This window comes from Pyxicephalus adspersus, chromosome 2 (genome assembly GCF_032062135.1).
Source record: "Pyxicephalus adspersus chromosome 2, UCB_Pads_2.0, whole genome shotgun sequence".
Taxonomy (NCBI): domain Eukaryota; kingdom Metazoa; phylum Chordata; class Amphibia; order Anura; family Pyxicephalidae; genus Pyxicephalus; species Pyxicephalus adspersus.
The window spans coordinates 107,150,080-107,175,270 of NC_092859.1; the positions used below are offsets into that span (position 1 = coordinate 107,150,080).

General features: G+C 36.9%; 1 protein-coding gene across 1 annotated transcript in view; it reads left to right on the forward strand.

The window, feature by feature from the left end:
• The first annotated feature begins 1,488 nt into the window (after positions 1 to 1,488).
• GRM3 (glutamate metabotropic receptor 3) overlaps positions 1,489 to 25,191 on the forward strand; it is a 47,710-nt gene continuing 24,007 nt past the window's right edge. The window contains exons 1-2 of the mRNA XM_072401746.1: positions 1,489 to 2,042; positions 11,154 to 12,003. Coding sequence (XP_072257847.1) covers positions 1,512 to 2,042; positions 11,154 to 12,003 — 1,381 coding nt within the window. The 5' untranslated portion in view covers positions 1,489 to 1,511. The remainder of the gene's footprint in view (positions 2,043 to 11,153; positions 12,004 to 25,191) is intronic.

Consider the following 25,191-nt stretch of genomic DNA (forward strand, 5'->3'; position numbering starts at 1 on the left):
ATATCACAGCCTTCATAAAATACTTGGTTTAGTTATTGGAGATATACAAACTGCTTCTTCCATGCCTATTCTGATTATAAAGTACATGCACCGCGATATTAGGGTTACAAGCCTGGAGGCTAATATTTAGTTCCTAGTAATTGTACTGCACTAATAATGAATTCTGCAATATTGTAAATCTTAATGTAATATATTGTAAATTGGAGTATGATAATAAATGCTGATCACAACACTCAAAGCTGAAATCCCTTTGCAAATTCTTTGAAATCAAGCTTGCCAATGTTGCATGAAGCAGAACAACACACACCAGTGTGTATATACAAGTATATAACAAGTATATACAAATATAAAATATGTTAATGCGTACAACTGACAAAACAAACTCCCAATCTGAAAATCTTCATGGACATTATTTTTTTTTTCCCTTTGCTGCAATCTGTTTTAAACTATCTTAATTAGGAACTCTATATAGATCTACTAAACAAGGAGCAGTGAACCAAGGGAAGGTGAGTATAGTGTGTTTTTCAAAGTTCAAATTTTTCCTTCACTTACATATAATTAATAGGGTAAACATTTTCCAATTTCGGGGGAAATTGTCACTACTAATGTTTTTTACCAGAACAGATTTTTTAGAAAATATTGTTTCAATTCGTAGTGACAGCTTTTGGAGTTTAGACACCCTCTCACTTTCTTGGTGACAGTGGTCCAGAGGACAAATCACGTGGTTGGATATGTCTGGTAGGAAAAGACAGCTCTAACAAAATGTTTTTTAATACAAACTCTTTTTATCCAAAGCTAAGTTTTAGTAAAGAAAGTTTTTGGCTTATAGTTTACCAGCAGGCTTAGACCTGCAGCATAAAGAAGCATTCCTGCACAGCTATTGGCAGCTGCCACGTTTCCAGGCACTGGGCTCCTGCACCGCCATACGAGTGTTTGCAGATTTTCCACCAGGTTCCCCCATTCATTCTCTGTTGGGGTGTAACAGATAGATGCTACATGTTCAGTTTCAGTGGCATGAAGAAGTAGTAACCTCACTCCAACCTGACCTCCAGTCTGGACATAGCTTAACTGAGAAAAATGCAGCAAATGTACGTGTTCACAGCAAATAAAATTCAAAACTTTCTGATTGATCAAACTATTGTAAAATTAAATCTGAAACAATTAAACAATATTTAATATAATTGTTTTCAATATTTTATGTTACAATGTGTTACTGTTACACTCCCCTCTATTTGGATATTTTTTAAACAAAATATTACTTTGTTTTTCTAGTCCTAGTTTCTCTAGTATATATCTAGTATCCAGCGCCATCATAGTTCATGTAAGAATTTATATTTTATTTTAATTTTCTAACCTGAACCAAAAATGTGTGTGGTGGAATCTTGTACATGATAAAAAAGAGTTTTACTGATAATTTGGTATAGATAATATTTAAAATTGATCATAATTTTTACATTCTCTTTACTTTCATTATTTGTCTTTAGGAATGTATCAATACAGCAACAACATAAATGACTTTGCCATGGAACAAAAATAATTTGATTTTACCACATTTATACCAAGAAGCAAAAATCATGAAGACGTTTGCCAGCCTTCAGGTATTTGTATTGGCCTTATTGTCCAAAGGAGTTTTGCTTTCTTCAAGTGATCACAATTTTGTGAGGAAAGAAATAAAAATTGAGGGAGACCTTGTCTTAGGAGGTTTATTTCCAATAAATGAAAAAGGCAGTGGAAGTGAAGAATGCGGCAGAATCAATGAGGATCGGGGTATCCAGCGTTTGGAAGCCATGCTGTTTGCTATTGATCAGATTAACAGAGACAGCACAATACTACCTGGAGTAAAACTAGGCGTTCATATTCTGGATACCTGCTCTAGGGACACCTATGCTCTGGAGCAGTCATTGGAGTTTGTAAGGGCTTCATTAACCAAGGTGGATGAAGCGGAATATGTCTGTCCAGATGGTTCACTTGCCATTCAAGGAAACAGCCCATTACTTATCGCTGGAGTCATTGGTGGCTCCTATAGCAGTGTCTCCATACAGGTAAGTCACTTTCAATCATGTTTAGTATTTTTAAGAATAAGCAATATATTTGAATGTTCTCTGATTTATATTAAATATGTTTTTATTAAATTATTGTAAGTTAACACAAAATGTCTACAGTATAGCCCTACCATTGGTTAGCAGTAAACTATCCTAGCAGAAAACATTTTGTGCAAGAATATGCAGAAAATCAGATTCCAGAGGCAATAATAAAAAGGATCTTAGAGTTCCCGCACAGTAACCAAGAGCCAGGCATGCAGCTTTCCTTAGTTTACACATAAGATTTCTGTTCTGTCTATTTTTAAAATGCAAAGGACAAGGATAAAAAATGGAATATAATATTTTTTTAATATATTTTTATTGGAATAAAAAAAGGAGATACAAAATCATACAGGAAACGTTTCACTATAACACTATGGGCCTGTTAAATATCCTTATTTAATAATCCTCTCCAAGGCTGGAGAAGATACACTTTCATCAGTGATCCAGCAAACTTGGAATGGATCTGGTCCAGGATTTAAAACATTTGCTAGCAAATAGCAAATGACTTTGAAAAAAATCCATTCCAGGTTTGCTGGATCACCCAGATTCACAGATGAAAGTGCATCCTCTCCAGCCTTGGAGAGCTTTATTAAATCAGGGCCAATATGTGTAACAACTTGTCATGTATCCATCCCATACACATGTATAGTAGTGTGTTGGTACACAGAGGTACATGTTTACAATCCCGTAGGTTTTGGTTTAGAGAGGAAAAAAAGGTAAGGGTAATCAGGGAACATTAACCAAAGTTAGGAATAGTTATTAATCAGCAATTAAATGTCAAAGCAGTGAAGTGGTAATGAGTAACTGAAAAAATAAATATGTCATAATATTTTAAGATAAAGTGGTCCCTTTCTATAAGAAGAAAACACAAGGGGAATTTATTAAAGGAGTTCACCAAATTATGTGAATTTGGAGTAGATTGCAAATCCATAATTGGAGGACTTTTCCAAGATTTCTGATTACAAAGTATCCATCTTGTATCTGATTGGACATATGGTGTGTGTGTTAGCATTAAACTAAGTCTTGATATTTTTTCACTTACACTTAACTAAGTATTGACTTACATAACAGATGTTATTATGTCTAATATGTCTAACCTGTGCATAATAATGTTAAGAATATAATAAAAAACAAACCCATATTATACAAACTGCCATGAAAAGTAATATTCTGCAAAAAGACAGCCAATCCAAGAATTTTAAGAAAACTGCACACATGGGCAGCTGAGTTCAAAGAACAACCTTTAGGTTAATCTTAACAACTAAATTTTCTGTGGTTACCTTTAAGAAATGCTTACTTTACACTTTTGGATGTTTTGTTCCAGACATAGTTCCCTTCACTGTTTCCTTTGGATTTTGAGTTGTACATTTTAACTTTACTTTTTGTAGAAAAAACATGAAAATTCTAATTCCAAGGTTGTTAAAACTCTATCATAGTAGCTGTAACTAGTAATGATTAAGCCAGAGTATCTGAGACACAATTTGTAATCCTTAGCAGGTACTACATTATATGTTTTTGATGTCCTGAGTTGCTTGATACCATACAATATATATTGATAACTGAATTAATCTTTATGAACTTCATTACCACATTTATCTCTGCAGCATCAACATGGTACAGTAACTACAGTGGGCCTGATTATTAATGCTCTCCAGGGCTGGAGAGGATACACTCTCATCAGTGAAGCTGGGTGATCCAGCAAACCTGGAATAGATCTGGTCTAAGATTAAAAATGTTTGCTAGCAAATAGTAAATGGTTTTGAAGAAATCCATTCCATGTTTGCTGGATGCCCCAGCTTCACTGATGAAAATGTATTCTCTCCAGCCCTGGAGAACTTTAAAAAATCAGGTCCAATAAGTGCAACATTTATTCTTCTTGCTGTTTTATACTATTATTTAACTGTCCTAAAATAGCATTGAAATATATATATATATCTCATTGGGCAACACAATACTGATGCCCTTTAAATAATGAAAGATGGTATCAACAATACTCTTCTATCCAACAGAAATATCTCGAATGACCTCATGAAACATTTTGTCTGAGAGCTGGATGTCACAAAAGGACAAAACTAAAATATGTTTCTAATTTCGGGTGATCCCCATGGAATAGAGACCTACAGCTTGAAAAATGACAACACTTACTGAAAATCTTTCAGGGAATGTATTGGTTGATGAGCCATGTGCTCCCTTAGTACAGAGTACCATTTCACTTCAATTAACTCAAGTTCACATATTTGACATGCTGAAACAAAGGCACTTAGCATTTTCTTGCCCACCAGACACAAACACAATACAGCTATGATATTTTTATTATGAAACTGACCAGGAAAACATATGCAGATTTTATTATAAGCATACCTTTGCTACCTTTAGATTTATACTTGATCATGTAAGTGGGATATTTAAACACAAATACACTTTGTATACATGAGGTATAGGGGGTGCCTTTTTTAAGAACTAAAGGCTGTTTATGTGACAAAGTAAATGTTCATTTTGGAAACTAAAGGATCCATTTAAAAAGCAGTGAATCTGACATTCACTGAAACATTCTCCTGTGAAGTATCAATCACTGCCATTTAACACACATTTTGAATATTATAATAAACAGATTAACCCTCTTAGGGAAACACAGTTTTGGGGAAGTCATCTTTTTCAATTGAAAAATTCATCATATTAAAATCAACATTCTGAATAAATTATTTAAGCAGCTGAATACACATTTGGTGTATGTTTATGGAAAATGACAATTTTCACAAAGTATTTCCTTCAGCCAGTCTTTTGATTCATGCAAGTCTGGTGCATTGTATAACCAGAAGATAAAATCACTATTTGCAATTATGGTTCACCTGTACTGCGGAGGAAATTCACACAAAGTGACTAAAAGCATCATAAATACTATCTGAAAGATTCCCACCATGTGAAAGAATGTCAGATTCTCTGTTGTATAAAAAGAGCCCTAGGAATAGTTTGTCTTACTAATGTGTAGCATATAAAGTTGGACCTCCATTTGTCATGGTGGCTCTGGTACCCAGACATATAGTGATGAAACGTCCAACATTTTAGCAAGCGAATAAAGTATTACCTGTGGGATAAAGGAAAAAAAATGACATGTTTTTACCTATTTTCTATTTCCAAACCAAAACCAAAAGTTTTCTGATACCTGTATTTGACATATACTTTAAAATTAATGTTTGCAGTGCCAATGAATCTTTAACTAGTCTGCAAACATGGATGGATCAAAACTTACAAACAATGCTGTCAATTTTTACACATTTATGTACCCAAAATGGAAAAAAATAAAATCAAAGTCTGAAAGCCACCAGAAGATGAGGATATAGATGGCAGAGAATCCATTCTGCAGCTGTGGAGTAACACATTTGGGCCTTACTACATGAAAGAAATTATAAACCATAAAACACTTACTTTTTCATGACTTGCAGAGTTAATGAGCTTTGTAGAAGCGCTGCATATTCCTAAATAAATTAAGTTATTAGCAGGATATTACTGCTGAAACCCAACTTGTTAAATCAGTAGTTTCTATTGCATGACCTGGCAGAAAGAATGATGAGAGCACCACTCATTTCTACAGCAGGTGATGAGACGCACTGTGCTTCTCTGCCAGTATGCTGGATGAAAGCTAACTGCTATGTTATTGTTAATACATTTATATTTTAATACAGACCTGCTACAACAAGTAAGGATTTAGTTTATTAGGTTTTATGAAATAGTGGCATATCCAGGTTTACTTCACCATTTTAACAATTCAAATAATGCAGTGGAATGTCACTGTTAAGTGTACAATATTTTTTATAAAGGGTGGAGATCAGTGATAATAGTTAATGATAATAGTTAAATAGTGATAATAGTTAAAATGTTGTTCACTCAGAAAAACTAATTTAACATACTTCTAGGTTACATATAATTTTGGACCCTGTATAACAATCCAAATTATTCTGATATGTGATCTGTAATTTATGGTGTTTGCCTATAAATATTTTCCTTTCATATGTTTTTGAGTGGAATTTAGAGAAAAAAAAATTTCTATTGATGCTAGTGACCTAGACTAATCTTTTTGTACTGCACTGGGCATTCACAGAAAAATATCATGGCATCACAAGCATACAAGACTCTAGAGCTTTTTGAATTTGACCAATGCTGTCATGGCTATGTAGACAGCCATTCACATGTACAGCCATGTCCCTTCTGCAATAAAACAAAGCTGCATGCACAGCTCGGTGTATACCCAACTGCCTAGGATAAGTTAATTCCCATACATATGTGTGAGTGTTACGGCATTCTGGCAATCAAGGTGGCCAAAGTAAGAACTGAACCCAGAAAAAGATGCAAGATAAGGATGCCGGTACCTGCAATGGAGGGAGAAAAGATGTTTTTTTTTATTGCAGAAGTGACAATAAAATTCTCTGCCCCTTCTCCAACAAAGAGCCTGCCTGCTCTCCGTTTCCTGTTTATCAAGTTTGTCTCTGCTTTAATGCACCTATTGTATGATAACGTATTTATTGCAAAAAATCATGGTAAAATGTGAGTATGAACACAGCATGAAACAATTATGCTCCCCGTAAGATCACTTTTACCCTAAAAGCAGAATAGTCTAACTTTCCAAACAAAATCTTGTCATGAAGATAAACTTTAATACCATGTTTATAAAACACCAGTTTAGGTTAATATTGCAAACTGTAAAAGAAAGTAAACATTCTAAAAATAAAAATATGAAATTTATAGCACCCCATCTACAGCTATCAGACCAAAACAGCTCAAGCCTTTAGTTGAGCACCAAAGGTTTAGAAACCTATGTTGTAATTAAAAAGTTTTTCTTTTCTTTTTTCTGAATAATACCTGTGTCAGCAACATATATATATTCCTAAAAAGTAGAGCTGCAGAGAAACAGTGTTGAAATGCAAATTTGGCTTACAATGTTGAAATACATAGGTATCAGCTTAAATAAGGTATATAGGCTGATCAATAAATCCTTAACATTGCATGGGATAGTTTAGTATGAATGGTAAAAAATCAGTTTGGCGACCATGCCCAGGATCAAGAGGGCATGCACCCAGGTTTACCTTAGTCCATAGGCACAGCTCAAGTAACACTTTCCTGGTGATCTCCCACACCCTGCAAAGATAGTGCCCCTGTAATGTGAACGGAACAGTGACCCTGGTGAAAAATTCAGTTTTTGCAAACAATACCCAATCACATGCAAGAAAATGTAAGCAATAATTATTTTGGCTTGCGTATGATTGGATGTCTGAACATAGCAGAGCATCACTTCATAAAGTGAATTGTCCCCTGCAGAGTGATCATTTACTTTGCTAAGTGAATAGCCTAAACTCATTTAATAAATCAACTGAATTGTACACGACTGCTTGCCTGGAGCTTCATTGTCAAAATATTTGTAATACTGTACAGACAATTTTGTTATTTACATGTCTGTCAAAGAGCTCATTGAACAAGATTCATGTTTGTGTACAATGACAAAATTGGCTAACATTTATACACATCTTTTGGCGGAAGATATATACAGTATATGTATAGGTGGGGTTGCTCTTTAAATATGAGTCAGTATAAACATAACAATAAATGAACATATTATTAACAGATTTAAAATTGAACTTACTTTTCCTGATTGTCATCTACAGCAAAACTGTTCTGTCACAGCAAATTCCAATAATCAGGAAAGGTGGATGGAAAAGGACTTTCTGCAGAATCAAATTGTATTATGAATATCATTATCAGAAACCTACATAAGCAGGATGCTATTTTTCCTGCTACATTATTAAATCTTACATAGAACATTTTTTTCTCTCAGATGTTCAAAACAAAAGGCAGATGAAAGAAATATAAATAGATTTTCACTAGAAATGAGAGAATCTGACAAAATCCCTTCCACTGGATATCCACTGGAAATTCAAACATCAACCCTATTTTTCTTCTTTTTTTTTTTTTAAATAAAGTAAACTAGTAAAGTAATCTTTTTGTCCCCCTGGGAGTCTCTACCAGAGGTCAGCAAGAAAAGAGGCGGACCATGAATGGATTACAGGTGTAGGAGAGATTTTATAGTCCCTACATGACCTGAAAATCGGTACAAAGAACTTTTTTTTTATTTTAAAAATGGTGGCAGGAAGTAAAAGAATAAATCTTTTAAACAGATTAGAACATTTTTACAAATTTTTTGAGTATCAATAGATTTTTGTCATTAAAAGTACTCTTGTTTTGACTAAACAAGTTGCTTGTCTCTGCTTTTTAGTTTACATGCCTCTTACTAAATATTGTGTTTTACTTCAACTAATTAAATTTTTTTTGCACACATATACATATTTTTATATATATTTGTATAAACTTTGTCCTTAAGTTTAAAAAGTTTTTAAATTAAAATAATTCAATCCTGCCTATAACAAGTCACTTTCCAGTTGACATTTCTGTTGTGTATGTGTGTTGTGTGAAAATAAAACCTGGATTCTGGTATGTATCCTAAAGTTTTAAAATACAAAGATATTGTTACTAGTGCTTCAAACCCAGCAATTAACCCAGTGCCCCTAATAAAAGAGAGATGAAGCTTCCACTTAAATTCTTGACATTTTTAGGGCAAGCAGGTAAACTACTCACAAAAACAAGCCTGAGGAGCAGACACTGACATTGGAGACATGTACTCATGCAAACAAAAATATATTATTAGACGGGGAGGTATTTTCATATACAAAAAGTACAAAAATCCTTTAAGTAACATGCTTGTGGGATCCCTTAAAATTGCATTTATAAAAGTGGGGCCATGATTCGAACTTGGGTTCCAATCATGGCCAGGACACTATCTCCATGGAGTTTTCATGTTCTCCCTCTGAGCATATGGGTTTCCTCCACACCTTCAAAAACAATAAACTAGATCAATTGGCTTTCCCAGAAATAATCCTTAGTAAAATGTGTGGAAAAATAAGCAGCAAACAGCAAAGCGCAATCTGCTAAGCTGGTGGGTTTGATATGAATGTGCTATAATAATAATATATTTAAACAATATATAATTAAAAATACACTTAATTAATTAGGAGACACCATTTTTTTTGTATTTTTTTTTTTTTTCATGTGCAATAAATTGGATCTAGAAATGAATCTCGGATCTTTAAAATGTAAACATATAATGTGTAACTCGCCACACTGCAATTCACGGAAGTCTAGAACAATATTACACTGTTTATTCATTGGCTTCCATTTCACCTTAGAATCAAATTCAAGCTCCTGTGCGTTGCCTTCAAATCCCTCCACAGTTCTTGTCCCATTTACCTAGCCACTCTTTTCGCTCCTACAATGACCTACTACTGACTTCCTCACTCATAACCTCATCACACGCACGGATACAAGACTTCTCTAGAGCTGCTCCAACTCTCTGGAATGGTCTTCCTCGTCCTATTCAGCTTGCTCCTACTTTCTGCTCCTTTAAACGAGCCCTTAAAACCCATCTTTGTAAACTTGATTACCTTCTTCTTCTGTCTCTTAAACCCCCACTACTCACCCACCACCACATATCTGCCCTCCTACTTAGATTGTAAGCTCTTCAGGACAGGGTGCTCCCCTCCTGTGTCACTGTCTGTCATTTGCAACCCCTAGTTAATGAACAGTGCTGCATAATATGTCAATAATACTATCACAATATAACTCTGTACACATACTCTGTCAACCTGAACTATGACGTAACAATGACGTAACACATTAACAAATGTGCTGGAAACACAGGCCTTTGTAGGGTCTGACATGTTGCCATTCTAAGCCAATTCACAACTGTTGAAAGGTCGGGTAGCGCATTATGGATCCAGTTCAATTACATACATTTCCAAACAAATCAGGGAAACAGTCAGTGGAAAACAGTGGATGTTCAACTCAGACCCACATAAAGATGGAACCCATACCTTTTCCTGGCTATTATCTACGTAGGAATTTAAACAAAACAGGGACAAAAGAGGTTTATTGATGCGCTCAGAATATATGTGGTGTTGCTGCGACTTAATATCCTTCTTTTTCATTTGCTTGATAATGAGCGTTATTGTTAAAGACTAAATATTGTGTTGCCAAGCTAAATTATGCTTTCTTGTTTAGAGGAGAGAAATAGGCTTTATAAAAAAACATTCTTTGTTTCTTTTTTTCTAGAATGGTTTTGCAGATAACTATCAAAGTTGATGAGAAATAAAATAGTTCAGCCCGATCACATTTTGATGTGTAGCAGTATCTAGGGAGCTTAGTCAGATATGTGTGCAATCCTGCATATTTATTCATCATAAACAGCATTAATAGCAAGAAAACTCCAGCCATTCAGAGATGTTTAACTGAGGGACGATACACAAAGCAACAGAGCATATGCAATGAATACAGATCTGATTTTAAATATTTTATCCAGTTGGATAATATAATTTATTCATATAATTCTAGTACAATGGGTCAGTAGGTGAGACGAAAATATCACAGACTGTGATATTCAATACTACCTTAGTACAATACTACCTGTTTTTTTTATATATCTGTTTTACACTAAAATTTTACATTGTTATTATCATGGATAATAAAGAAGGTGACCCATGTACCCAAACTAACTACCAGCCACATTTATAGAATACTTTCCAGAAACCACCAAGAAATCTCAATGAAGCTTTTTAACATTGTTCTTGCTGCCCAAAATGCCCGGATTAAAAAAAAAATGACCTACCCTTTCTATTATAATATGATCAAGGATGATCAGATCATTTCCCCCTCCTATTGTATGCTGTTTCCCCATCTCTTAGATTTCGGGCAGGGTCCTCTCCTCCTTCTGTGTCACTGTCTGACTGTCATTTGCAACCCCTATTGAATGTACAGCGCTGCGTAATATGTTGGTGCAATATAAATACTGTTGATAATAAGGATAATTTTGGTTGTATACTTTCTTACATGGTCTGAATTTTGTGTATTAGGATAAAGCTGACAGTTTATTTTTATGCAGTTTCTGAACAGTGTTTAGTTATGTCAGTCTCTGATATTTTTCCTGTATTGATTATTTTTCTTAACAATGTGCTAATTTTTTATTGACAGGTTGCTAATCTTCTGAGGCTTTTTCATATTCCCCAGATAAGCTATGCTTCCACCAGTGCTAAACTTAGTGATAAGTCACGTTATGATTACTTTGCAAGGACAGTGCCACCAGACTTCTACCAGGCAAAGGCAATGGCTGAGATCCTTCGTTTCTTTAACTGGACATATGTATCTACTGTTGCTTCTGAAGGAGATTATGGAGAGACAGGAATTGAAGCCTTTGAACAAGAAGCACGACTAAGAAACATTTGCATTGCTACTTCTGAAAAAGTTGGCAGATCAAATATTAAAAAGTCTTATGACAGTGCTATAAGGGAGTTGCTACAAAAGCCAAATGCTAAGGTTGTGGTTCTTTTCATGCGGAGTGATGACACAAGAGAACTCTTGGCAGCTGCTAATCGATTCAATGCTTCCTTTACCTGGATTGCAAGTGATGGGTGGGGTGCTCAAGAAAGTATTGTAAAAGGCAATGAACATATTGCTTATGGAGCCATTACGTTAGAACTTGCCTCGCATAAGGTTAGGGAGTTTGACAAGTATTTTCAAAGCCTTAATCCCAGCAATAATCACCGCAATCCCTGGTTTAAGGACTTTTGGCAGCAAAAATTTCAGTGTAGCCTGCACAACAAAACAGAAAGACCATGCGATAAACACTTCAATATCAACAGTTCTAATTATGAACAAGAATCCAAAATAATGTTTGTGGTAAATGCTGTATATGCAATGGCTCATGCCCTTCATCATATGCAAAGGACCCTATGTTCAAACACCACAAAGCTATGTGATGCCATGAAAACAGTAGATGGCAAAAGGCTTTACAAGGACTATCTGCTGAAGGTCAACTTTACAGGTAAGCTTTAGAGGAAAGTAGTTTCATTTAACTTTTTGCAACAGGCTATTCTGAATAATGTGTTTTGTTTATCTCTTTTCATTACTAATTTTCCATCTGTTTAACTCACTGGAACAAAAGAGATCACGTGTAAACAATACACAATCAAGGATTATTTGGCAAAGTGAACTCAGTGATAGTAACATCAACCACAGATGTTGCACTACATAATTAGAAGCTGAACGGTATGGATGTTGTAAGTTGTATTGCTCAAAATTAAGTAGCAGAATACAAACTGCTACTTAAAATTATTTAAAAATCAGTTTATATCGTAAAACGAAAAACATCTTGTAATTGGGGACAGGGAAAAACAAAACATCGGGAGTTATTGCTGAAGTGGAAAACAAAGATATGAAAATAAAGTGTACTTTAACAATTCATAGAACGGAAACTACTAGGATCAATTTAAAACTAGCAAAAATGGCTAGTGGTGCACATGAGCAGGAGTATATATATATATCACACTTTCTAGCTATTTAGCAAAAACAAAGCATAACTAAGATTTCAAAATCTTTGTTCACCCTGCTAGGTCAAAGCAGCTCTGTAAAGTGTGGTCCCTAACTCAAAACTATCTGAGTACATATATAGAAATGCAATAATTGAGAGTAGGAATCAGCTCTCCTCCTCCTAGGTACACCAACGTACCAAAAGCACCCAATTTCAGGAAATTCAAACAACTTTAAATTAGGAACCATGCTTTATAGATTTGCTTTGATACAATATTTTTGCTTTACACATGTTTGTAAATGTATGCAACACCCTGAGTACAGATTAGCCATTTTTGTCATGCAGATTAGCTGGAATGTTTTCTTAGCAACTTTTTTCATGCTTTTTATTTGTACATTGCCCTTCCCATGTGCACTATTTTTGTTAGTTTTCAGTAGTTGAAATTGTTGTCTTGTTTGATTTTCTGAAACACATTGGAGATCTTCATCTGTTGGGTGATGTTGGGTTTCTAATGTGTTGCTGTACCTTTAAGGAAGAGGGAGCTGCCTCCTATTAAACTGTTCACAGTTTATGAATTGGTATATATACATTTTGGTTGAGATGGTTTTGAATTCGAGACCACACTTCACAGATGTGTAAGCGTGGCTTGTACATGTATTTGCAGATAAAGGCAGATAAATGTATACCTATGCTTTTATCTGAAGAAAAAAAAAGGGAAAATTAAAGAGGTTTGAATGTGTATTGAAATGTTTGTGTATTACTCTTTAACCATTTACATGGTAATAAGTTACTGCTATTGCGTGGGAGTTTTGCTTTGTTCAAAGTCAACTAGAACAACATATAGGTCATTGTATACATAATACAAATTTTCACCAGCCTTAATGGTAACAGTGGATTTAAGGAAAGCTACGTTAGGCCAAGTTCATTTTAAGTGGAAGTCGGTTTTGAAAATAAACCTGGACAAGTGTGCTTCTATAACTGAACACATGTAGGGGTAAATGTAATGTAACCCAGAATCTTTAGTGACATTTTTTAAAATCTGAACTTCAGACAAACAACTAAACGGTATATAAGTATAAGTAAAACAGCTGGGTGACCTCCCTGACTATATAATGTGACATTACAGTGAGGCAGCAAAAATTTCCCTATTTCCTCTCCTATTGTGAACAAGTCATTGCCAGAACATATGCATGTATACGTACAAGTGTAAGTCCTAAAAATTAAACTTAGGTACTTCTACTTTTAAACATTTCAAATGGTTATTGCATTAGGCTATTTTCAGATTAGTGGTGGGGTTGCAGCTTCTTTTTGCCCCGCAACTCACTCAGTGCAGCCCACAGAGAATGAATAGGGTGGGCAGTTCAGTACCACCCCTGTAAAATATTCAAATACTGGTTGGTCTAAGAACCAATGCAGCAGTACAGGCTGGCAAGCGGTAGCCACATCTGAACATCTGTTTTCACTCGGGTCTGAACTTTGCCCAAATTGGTGTGTTTTATATTTGTCATAATTTGAGGTTTTCATTGCCATCATGTAGTCATATATTTTATACTCTGCACTACAAACAATCAACTATGTTTTAAATTATTTGAGGGTAAAGCTTTATAATCTCTGCCTGACTCAAAACTTTCCTTAAACAGTCCCTTTCCCCAAAGGTTAATGGTCCTGTCCACTGCTCTGGAACATGCATTCCAGCATTATTCATTTTCACCATGCAAATCTGCATATATAAGACACAGAAATATTCTGCCACTTGCAAAGGATATGTGTGGTGGAAAGACATCAGGAAATGTGAGTAGGCGTTAGTAAGTGGGAGTTGTAAAATCTTCATATCTCATCATGAAAATGTAAACAAATGTGTTGCTTTGACAAACTGTTAAGAAATTACACCACATTTTTCTTGCTAATGGTTCTAAATTCATTTTTTAAATAGAAAGTCATATATTTATGAGTGAGACTTTTTCCTTGTGTTATGTGAAAGTGTTGTACTCAAACCTATTTATGTAATAGTTACATACCACATGCACCTAGTTCCTAGATATGAGAAATTATTTGACATTCATTGTACGATTCTTTATGATTCTTTTATTTACAGAATGAAGACAGGCCTGATTTTTAAAAACATTACATCTATCTCTGTATTTTAGCAACATAATGTATTCACAAAAATTCTTCCTTATTAAATACCCAGTCTAGGTGCTATTTTGTAATTTATATTTTGTTAAGGAATTAGATTGTAAGGAAGTTTAAGATGATTCACAAACTAATGGACCGATTTGTTATTGTCATCCACATCCTTGAAGGTAGACACTTTTAGCATTAACATATTAACGATTTATGGAGTTATTGCAGATGTGTGAGATTTAAATATTTTTTTTATTATGTGTAATTAAACTTGCTGAACACTGAAAAAGCATAGCAGTGACAAACTGTTACCATTCGCAGGTACCTAGCAAGTGTCAGTAGGCACCTGGGAACCGTGAATGCTATAGAAAAATACTGCTATTCTGAACCCATCTTAGGTTATGTTTAATAAAAGTGTTTAAAAAAAATGTTTAATAAAAGATTCATCATTATTTTTACACAGTATTAATATAGCACCATCATATTACAAAGGGCTGTACTAAGTCGATAGTCATGTCACTAACTGTCCCTCAAAGGAGCTTACAATCTAAAGTCCCTACCATAGTCATATGACATGACTAGGGTAGCTCGTACTGTGCCCTTCAAACCTCCCCCCTCCCCCCTTACCTTTTTACTTCCCCTTTGCCAGCCCCAACCCCAAATAAAAACTCCACACCTGCGTGCATTTAAATTGGCTGGCAAGCAGCCGTTTATTTAACATAACTTACCAATTTAACAATAACCATAAATTAAGTTATCATGTAATAAATTGTTATAACATAAACAAACAAACAACCAAACAAACAAATAAATACAATTTAAATAACATTTAAACAACATTAACATATTTAGCTAACACCCTTATAAATTAACCCTTAACTAACTACCCTATCAACTCTCGCTTAACCCCTTATTCACCAAAACCAAATCCATCTGTAATCAACCATTTTTCACCCAAAACAACTAGGTTGCCAGTCCGGAAGGTAAAGTCCGCCACCACCACATTTCCGTAATCACAAAACCACCATGCCATTCTGGCCCCCTAGCAGCACAGCACCACCTCAGGGGCCTCCACCGTTCACCACTTAAAAGAAGGGGGGGTCACCACCACCTTGGGTGCCCCCCGGATCGTAATAAACCCAGAACTCTTACCTTCCACCAAACCTCAACCGCCACAGCGTACGGGTGGGAACTCTCACACCCGTGTGCCCCTCCACACCCGGATTGCTCTCTGCACACCTTCCTGCAAACCCAGGCACCACAAATCCGTCCCCACATCGTTCAGATGCACTCCGTCCCTCCTGAGAAAACGCCCAGTGTCTTCTTCCAACTCCGTATGCCTGACAACCAAACCGCCATTCCTAGCCACAAGCCTACCTACCTCCTTTTTCACCTTAATCCTGGCTTTGTTGATTCTCTCAATAGACCTTGCCCCCCGCCACACTAACCACGCCACCATGTCCGACCACACAAAAACTGTCCCAGGAAATTCTATCTTAAGTCTCAAAAAATCCAAACGCACATCCCTGACTAAACCTTTCATAGCTCTCTTCCCCAGATCGTTACCCTCAGCGTGCAAAACTACCACATCCGGCGCTCTATCCAGCGCCGCGCATCTCCGAATCTCTGGCACCATCCTGCTCCACAGCATGCGTCGCACACCGATCCATCGAACCATCACTTCGTTCCGGGAAAAACCCAACTGACGTCCATCAGGCCTGACATCCGCCCTTTTTGCACCCCACCAGATCTAGGAGTGCCCGACAATCCAAACCAAACAACTATGTGCACCTAAAAAACAAACAAGTAAATAACCACCATTCTCCCGACCCCCCAATCCATAGATCCCCCAACACCCTTCCAGCACCTCAGCCCCGGACATCCCCTACAACATATGAGGCCTGACATACAACCTGAACCTATTCGATTCCACCTCCCTATCCGTCTAATGGCCTCTTCACCCAAACCCCAACGAGCCGCCTCTGTAGCAGCCCCAATCCGAAAGGAATGGGAAGAAAAGGCTTCCCCATCCCTACCCAACACTCTCAAGCATTTTTTGAATACAGCAATGAATTGAAACCTTGACAAGAAAGACCCATCCGCATTCATTAATAGGGGCCCTCCCTTCATCTCCCTTACCATCATCAACACCTCCACTGCCTCCACCGGGCAAACCCTGGACCCCCCCCCCATTTTAAAAACCCTCACCATAAGCCCTTTACCGCTCTGATCTGTCTTAGAACGTCTAAGCCACATACTCACCTCATCCCCTGAACACACCACGTCCTCCACCAAAACCCCCCCTGGCACCGATCTCGTTGGGCTAACCGATTCACCTATCCTCATGGCTCCAAAGAATGCTAAACAAAACACCACTTTGAACAACACCCGCTCATACCCACTACTACACACCTCCCTCAGTTTCCCCACCAGGTTCTGTAATAGCCCAAAGGACACCGGCCTCCTCTTGTCCTGAACCTTGCGACCTCTCCTTTCACTGCCTGCCGCACAATAAAATCCTTTGTCACATCCCGCCATCCCTGCCCCTTGAACCAAAACGCCATCCCCGCTAACAGCCTGTTAACCGCTGCCACCGACACACCCCTTGCAAATTCCCTAACTAACCAATACAATAAAACATGTACCGCATCCCCCTCGGTGCCCCCAACTTCCAGCTGTGTACACAGGCCCTCCCATTCCCCCCAAACCGCCGAGTACGCCACCCAGGTGCGCTCAGACCGGGCGCACCTGACCCCCCAAACCCTCCCTGACCCCATCCTGCTGCAAATGGGGGCTGTGCCCCCTGCCAGCCACAGCCCCCCCTTCTCTCACTGCCTTTCTTCTCCCCATAGGCCGCAGGGTGGCAGCCACAGGTGAGGCCTCCCCTCTCAAGGCCTCACCTGGGTCTGAGTGGGGTCTACACTTCCTGGCAGCCGCAGCTCCCACACCAGAACTCCACCGGCGACGGGGATTCCTCCCTAGACCCGGCCCAGACCTAGGCAAACGGTGCCCGGCTGACCTGCTAGGAGGGTCCCTGCTGGGGCTCCCAGAGTGGCGCTGAGTTCTGGAAAAAGGTTCTGGGCTCATGCTCACCAGAGCCCTAGCTCTCCGAGGCTGCAGCCCCTCTAACCTATCCTGCTGTTCATCCCTAGGGGCCCCCCAACCGCTTCCGCTACTCTATCCCACAGCCAAGCCTCACCTTGTGAGGCCGCCGCAGCCCTAAGCTTCCGCATTAAGGCATCAATAGACTCCATAATGCCTACCTGCAAAATTTCTGCTCTCCCAAAAATTGTGCTGAACTTCCGTTCCCCTATCCTTTTATCTGCTAACAACTCCACCCCTTAAACTTTCAACCCTAACCTCTCTCCAACCCTCCTTCCCACTGAAATTCAATCTTCCTCCTACTCCCTCCCCCCTTTTTCAGCGCAGCACAAGCACACCTGTCATGTAGCCCCTTGCATATTCCCTGCTGCAGGCCTCTCTTTAATGTAGTCTAAGGACAATTTTGAGGGGAAGCAAATTAACCTTAATGCATGTTTTTGGGATGTGGGAGGAAACCCATTCAAACAAGGGGAGAACTTGCAAACTCCATGCAGATAGTGTCCTGCCTGAGATTTGAACCTGGGACCCAGCACTGCAAAGGCAATAGTGCTACCTCTGATCCACGATTTTTGAAGTAATCAAAATGTTAAAAAGAGAAATAAAAATAAATAATAAAAAACTCCTTGAAAAAAGGTTATGTAATATATATTTTTGTAGTTAAAAATGAATAATAATATAATTAAAAAGCACAATACTACCACAAAAAACTATGAACAACTAATACTATATGTGTGCACTATATATGATCCCAGGGATTTTGGAAAACTTGCAGTCACTGGGGAGAAGCATCACAATGTTAAAAAATACAAGTTGCTGGAAAGGTAAGTATAGAGCATTTTACAGTTAAATCTTCTTTCTGGTAACTGACATTTTAAGGGGCACCTTAAAGAGTAGTCACTTAAAGTGGAACTATAATTTTATAATAATAGATTTTTATTGCAGAAGGGACAAGCAATGTCCATTCTGCAATAAAACATATTTACCACCCCAGTTTGCAATCTTTTTAAAAAGTACAGTGAGCTGCCCATGCACAGCTTATTAAGGATGGCAGGATATGTCAAGTATCCTTTCAATGGCTGCTGGGACTGGCCAATAAATAAGGGCCAAGATCCGACACATGGAGACAAAATGAACATGGTTGTACCTGTGATGAAGCGAGGACAGGTGAGTATAAATAAAAAATTGCGATCATGGCTTGTTGAAAGGGGTGATTCGAAATATAGTGCAGAAGCTGATTATGACATCACTGGAAGTGATATTGCAGTGCTACTTCTACACATGTACAGCTCCCTGCTATGCTTACCAGATGGCAGAGAAAACAGTCATCAGACCACAGCTGAAAAGGGTAATTTTGACAATGCCATTCCAGCTGACAGCATATTGACATAGTGTCATACTGGCACTACAATAATATGATTCAAGCTTTGTACAGGTTAAAACTTTTCCAAGACAATTTGCCTCAGGCCAATGATTGCATGGGTCATGCACATAATATATTTATTTTAGAGTTATTTATACTAGGTTAATACACCTAATAAGCATTTATGTCAGGATTCTGCAGACATAGTATGGATCCAGTACCTGGAGCCCTCAGCAGGCAGAGTATTCAGGAGCTTAGTAGGCAATCTAGAAGGATAAAGTCAAAGCCAAAGTCATAATAGTAATAGCTTTACAGCAATAGTTTGAGAGAAGACAGTACGCGGGACAATGGCATGAATCACAATATTGAGGCAAAGGGGACATTAAGCTGCAGTGAATCTGTAGTTATCACTAAGCAAAGATCAGGTCAGCATCCATGCAAGGTAACAGTTTAGCAACCACAGAAGGCCAGGGTTCAACCACAAGCAGCATCAAGTATGCACAAATTAGTTCTATAGGCTAATGCTTACACATAATAATTTACAGACAGAACATCTGAGTTTTTACATAATTTCCATTGTTTAAGAAACCATAAATTACAGTAGCTCATAATATAAGGGTATGGCAAGTCTATATATAAAAACATGTAAGAATACAGATGGAGGTATAAAAATAAGTGTTCTGATAAATTTTATCTACTGTATTTACACTTCAAAGTTCAGGATGTTACTTTGAATTCACGCTCTCAGGATGATTAAAGATTTGTATCTTCTGGTCTGCATAAGTGAATGTCTCATAAGACAAGGTTCTGTTAGGGAAATAATACATGCAGTTACACAATGCTCATTATATCCAGCAACTATAATGAGCTTTGTTACATTTATTTACATATATTGACTGTATTTCATAATCACTAAGATATACCTGAAATGGGCCACACAATCTATTTTGTTAGGACTGTATTTATTTGGGCTAGAATGTCATGGTTCCATAATCATTGTTAATAAGATAGCCTGACCATTTTCCGAACCTAGCAGATTCACTGGTGTAACATTAAAGGCTATATTAAGATAGATGTTTGATATTTTGATAAATCATTATGTACGCTGAGTAAGCTGAGTGCTTTTCACCCTAGCATCATGTTAAAGTTTCACATCAAGCACCGGTACTATGAGTCACGAAAAGGTCAGACAGAAGTGATGTGGAATTGTATCAATAAAGCTGAGTTGAAATTGCTAGTTAACCAAGATCACAAAACAATAATGTAGCTTAGGTCATCAAGAAAAATAATTATCATGCCAAAGGCAAAAGACCTGCATCAAGTATTTCACATACGCACAGAAAATCAATGGTGAAAAAACAGCCAATTTTCGCTTTTGAATGAATATTATCTTTCAGATGCCTTCTCATTCGAATACAGCATAGTATACTGTAATGTATTCTATGTACCTATAAAGAGAGCAACAAGGGCTACAGTGAATCTGAACATTCATGTGATCACTGAATATGTATTGCACTGATTTGTAGAGAAGACATTATATCCTGGAAATAGGAAAAATACAAATATTGTTTGCACTGTCTGCATAAATCAATATAATATTTTGGATCACATTTATTTTTTTATATTTAAAAAGTAAGATTGATTTTGAGACTTTATCATGAACACTGGAGCTAGACTTCTTCATTTACACTATACCTCAAGTTCTGCTTCTCTTTGCAAATCCTTACACTGACCGCCATTTGCAATTAGGATCAAATAAAAGCTACTCTGCTTTGCCTTGAAATCATTTCACAGTTCCTGTCCCATTCAAATTTCCATATATATATATATATATATATATATATATATATATAATATTATAAAATTGCTATTTCTAAAATTTTGGTTATTTCAAAGAGTATATAAAGCTCTGAGGGATTGAGTGTCATCTTGTGTAACAATAGCAAAGTCAATGGCCTAGAATTGACCTGTTGCTAACGCCATTCTTACTATTACTGGAATATGAGCATTTTTGTTACATGTGGCATGTGTCCCAAAGAGCTTGGTCCCTAGACAGCAAAATATTCACAATGTATTTACACCTCCGATGTACATTTTTTTGATGTGTTGGTACACCTTCAGGGCAGGCCTGAGATAGACAATTTGTTGTTCATGAATAGATAGTTGAATATGCTGTTTTCTGTTACTATTACTCTCAATCATATAAATATTACAGTGAGTTTTCTATGTAGGTACTTTAGGATTTTATTCAATAAAATGAAATAAATAAAGGATGTTCAGAAAGAGAGAGAAGTTATATGATTTCAAATGAGGAGCAAACCTCTGGGATTTGTGATGATCTTTTATCCTTCAGTGACTTACTATGCCTTTTTCTGCTTTGTTCTTATGTGTAGAGGTTGATATGTTAGTAGGATCTGGGCTTTCCTTCCTTATGTCAGAGGTGTCTACTAATACCTGGTAATCTGACAACTGTGGGGGAATATTCATTTAACAGTGGTAGAAGTTTACAAAACACAGATCAACAGAATGTCAGCACAGTGTCACTTACGTAGAGTTATTTACCTTCTAACCAAAGGGGCATGCTATAAGAAAAAATGATACAATTGCACACAAGGTGGATCTATTATCAAAAAAGTGGAGTATGTCCTCTCAAAGGAACTAAATAAAATCATTAAAATGACTCTGTGCCCAATGTCTTAGTCATTCAATAAACAGTAATAAACAGTAAGAAATAAATGTTGAAGTAAAATCCCAGACAGTGCCCCTAGTAGCAATTCCCCCAGGTAAGGCACAACTCAACAAATGCAGGGGACCATTAAACCACCTTTACATATTTCGCTTGGGGTTATTCAGTCTCCAAAAGGCACTCCTTGAAGAAAACCAATGATAGCTTGGATGAAAGCTGGGGAGGGTATAGTAAAACCCCCAAAGTCCTATAATCAATTTGATCCCAAGCATCCCTTGTTGATCAAACACAGAGGATTTCACATCTTGTTTAGCAGCAAACTCCAATATTCCCGTACATAAAAGCTTCAACTAAAACATTAAACATTAAAAAAATAACACTCTGAGTATCAGAAACAAACTCCACCAAACACATAATAGCTCATATTGGGACAGGCTGACATTACACGCAGGTGAAGCTTGGCCCAACGCGTTTCACTTAACCTTCATCTAGGGTGAGAAATGCAATATACATTTTTGAAAGACATTTCTTTAAACTCCTCCTAGCAGCATCTCAGCCATAGTAGGTATTCTACCAATTGGATGTATGGCCTATAGTGATGTAGAAAACAACAGTAAGTTGTGGGGGAACAAAAATTCTACACACTATCAAAATTTGAATAAGCCTGCACTAAAAAAGAAGTATAGTGCATCTTTTTCTAGCAGGTTTGTATTTCTTCTTGTTTTTTTTTTTTTGCTTTTTTTTACTTTTTAACAATCTTGATTACTCTTGATTACTATTTGCATACATCTATTCTGCACTTATCAGCCTACACTGCAAATTGTGCAGCTTATTTTACCACACTTGCCAATCACAGTATATAGCGAAGAAAATTAACCTAACTACATGTTTTCAAAGTTGCAGTGGAAAACATAATTCCTGAAGGAAACACAAACACCTAAACATATTGAATAATTACACACTTGGTAATGCAGTACATCAAACACTGTTACCTACATGACTGTAACAAAAGGCTTCATTTACTTGCTGTTCAGCTAAAAGCAAGGAGACAGAATGATTTCAGGGTATTGCAGTCACCGTTAGTTTGTTAATATTTTCTAAAAAAATTGGGTTTATGTAGCTTGTAAATTAAATGCCACATTTGCTTGTGCGTCCACTGTAAATTAGAAAAAGGCTTTTAAATTCAGATTAGGCATTGGGGAGCCACAATATTTTATTATCCTAATTGCTAATAAATGAGTGGCTTGCCTTTTGCAATGGAGTTTATCTAATTAAAACTTCCTCTTCCTCCCTTCAAGAAAGTCATTCTGTATTGAGTTTCGGTCTGAAAGCTGCACTAGGCCAACAACAAAGTATTTCCACTTTATATACAGAGACCGATACAGCAGTGAGTTTGGCAGTAAATCAGATTCAAACCCGTGTCAGTCTGGTCAGTGATTTGAAGATCACATAGAAAGTTGAAAACATTGTGTCCTGAAGCTGTACTGTGCCTTACTGGTTAACAATTTGTGCTGGCATATGGGAGTCTTTCATCTGGAACTTTGAGGTCTCAAGTGATTGCTGAACTGGCAAAGAAACATACATATCAAATTTTTTTTCAAGAATATTTCTTTTCATCCATCACTATCTAACACTAGCACCTCCTACACCTATTGTACTGTTCAAGTTCAGAAAAGGACATTTGAGGCAGCGCTTGCATTCTGTCTCTTTCTTTCATCCAAGTGACATTCAGTAGACGTTAAAGAGTCGACTGTGTATATTTTGTCGTATCTTGTCTCATTTAATAAATGCTATAGACAATATTTGTGAACCAGCAAAACTTTCATTGGTTTTTCTGTGTTCGCACTTTGCTAAGATAATGTTGGTTGACTGTCTTATCCTGTAAAAAACATCTATTTAAAAGGACAAAATCTGTATCTATAATAGTTCATCACATTACTTTAGCCTAATTTGTGACCTTCTTTCTTAATCTCCACATTCAATTACTCTATTATTATTTATAGTATTAATGTTAGAATATTTAGTCTATGAATGTGCAGAGTATGGCAATATTTAGCTGCTATTCGGTGTTTGGTTATTATAGCAAAATCAAAGATGACTTGTGGCTAGTTACTATGACCCTGCAACAAATGCCTGTAAATCTGCTAAGACAAAATAGACAAAATACTAAACAAATATTTCAAAAAATATAATAAAAATTCCCCTGATATATGATATGATATATTTACCAGAATCAGTAAATAAGTTAATTGTGTTTACATATTACATAAACCCCACGTTAGTGAAGAGTCTGTTGCCTACACGTAGCTTGTGCCTGTAAATTCAGACTTTTTTTTCAAAGTGCTACCACTGTGATAAACAACATTAGTGGTAGCACTTTCTAAAATTGTTTAGCATTGAAATTGAAATTGCTTGGTACCCAGGAGTATGCTAGTCTAAACATAGCCTAACAGGCACAAGCTACCTATAGGCTTACTGATCATAATTTAAATCGGCTGACTATTGGTATATTTGTGAAGCTGTTTGCACTTTACTAAGATTTATTCCATTTAGCAACATAAACCACTAAATTTCGGTAAACGTGTAACATGTTCAGTGTCTGTGCTGTTTATCAAGTAGGAACACTGATCTAGAAGAACCAGAGCACTACAGAAGTTCCCCTTCTGCCCACAAATCCAAATGTCAGCTCTAATAAAGGTAGATTGTTGTCTAATAGTATGCAGAGATACTGGACAGCTGCTGATGGTTTGTGCAAATAGTTCATGTATGAAAATGTATGTTTGCACTTGGAGCAATCCTTGTCTCCATGTTTGTTACTAGTAAAAGGGAAGAGTGGGCATTGCATGTGCCTTTTCCTGAGGTTTTTCCTAATCCTACAATCCTACAACAAAGAGACATTAGATACCCTTTTTACCTGGCATTTGGAATTGGCAAATGTGCGACGGTCAATGAGAGCAACAGTCTAAAGATTTCCCAGGTTCTCCTTGTCATGGGCCTTATATGCCAAACTGTGATTTAATTAGGATTTATTCATTCACTTAAAAAAAAAAAAAAAAAATTACTTTAAATAAAAGGGTTGTCCACCTTTTATATAAAGTAAAAAAATCTAAGTTTAGGTACGCTTTAAGGCAGCCATTTACTAAATGGTTGCCAACAACCCTAGCAGACCAACAATTAGACTTTCAGCAAGTTTTGGTCTGCACAACATTCCACTGCTCACTCCCCTAGTACATTTCATACTGTTTTTGTAATGTAATGCAGCCAGGGCCAGATTCATACTTTTTTTTCTCCCCTAGGCCAGCTAGCTTGTGCTTGAGGGGTGAATATGGGAGGATGGCCATGATAATAGTGGACAGTCATTGGTGGGAGCCATGATAGTAGGATAGCTCTATGCTATGCACTTTTATTTATTTTATTGATAATATTAAAG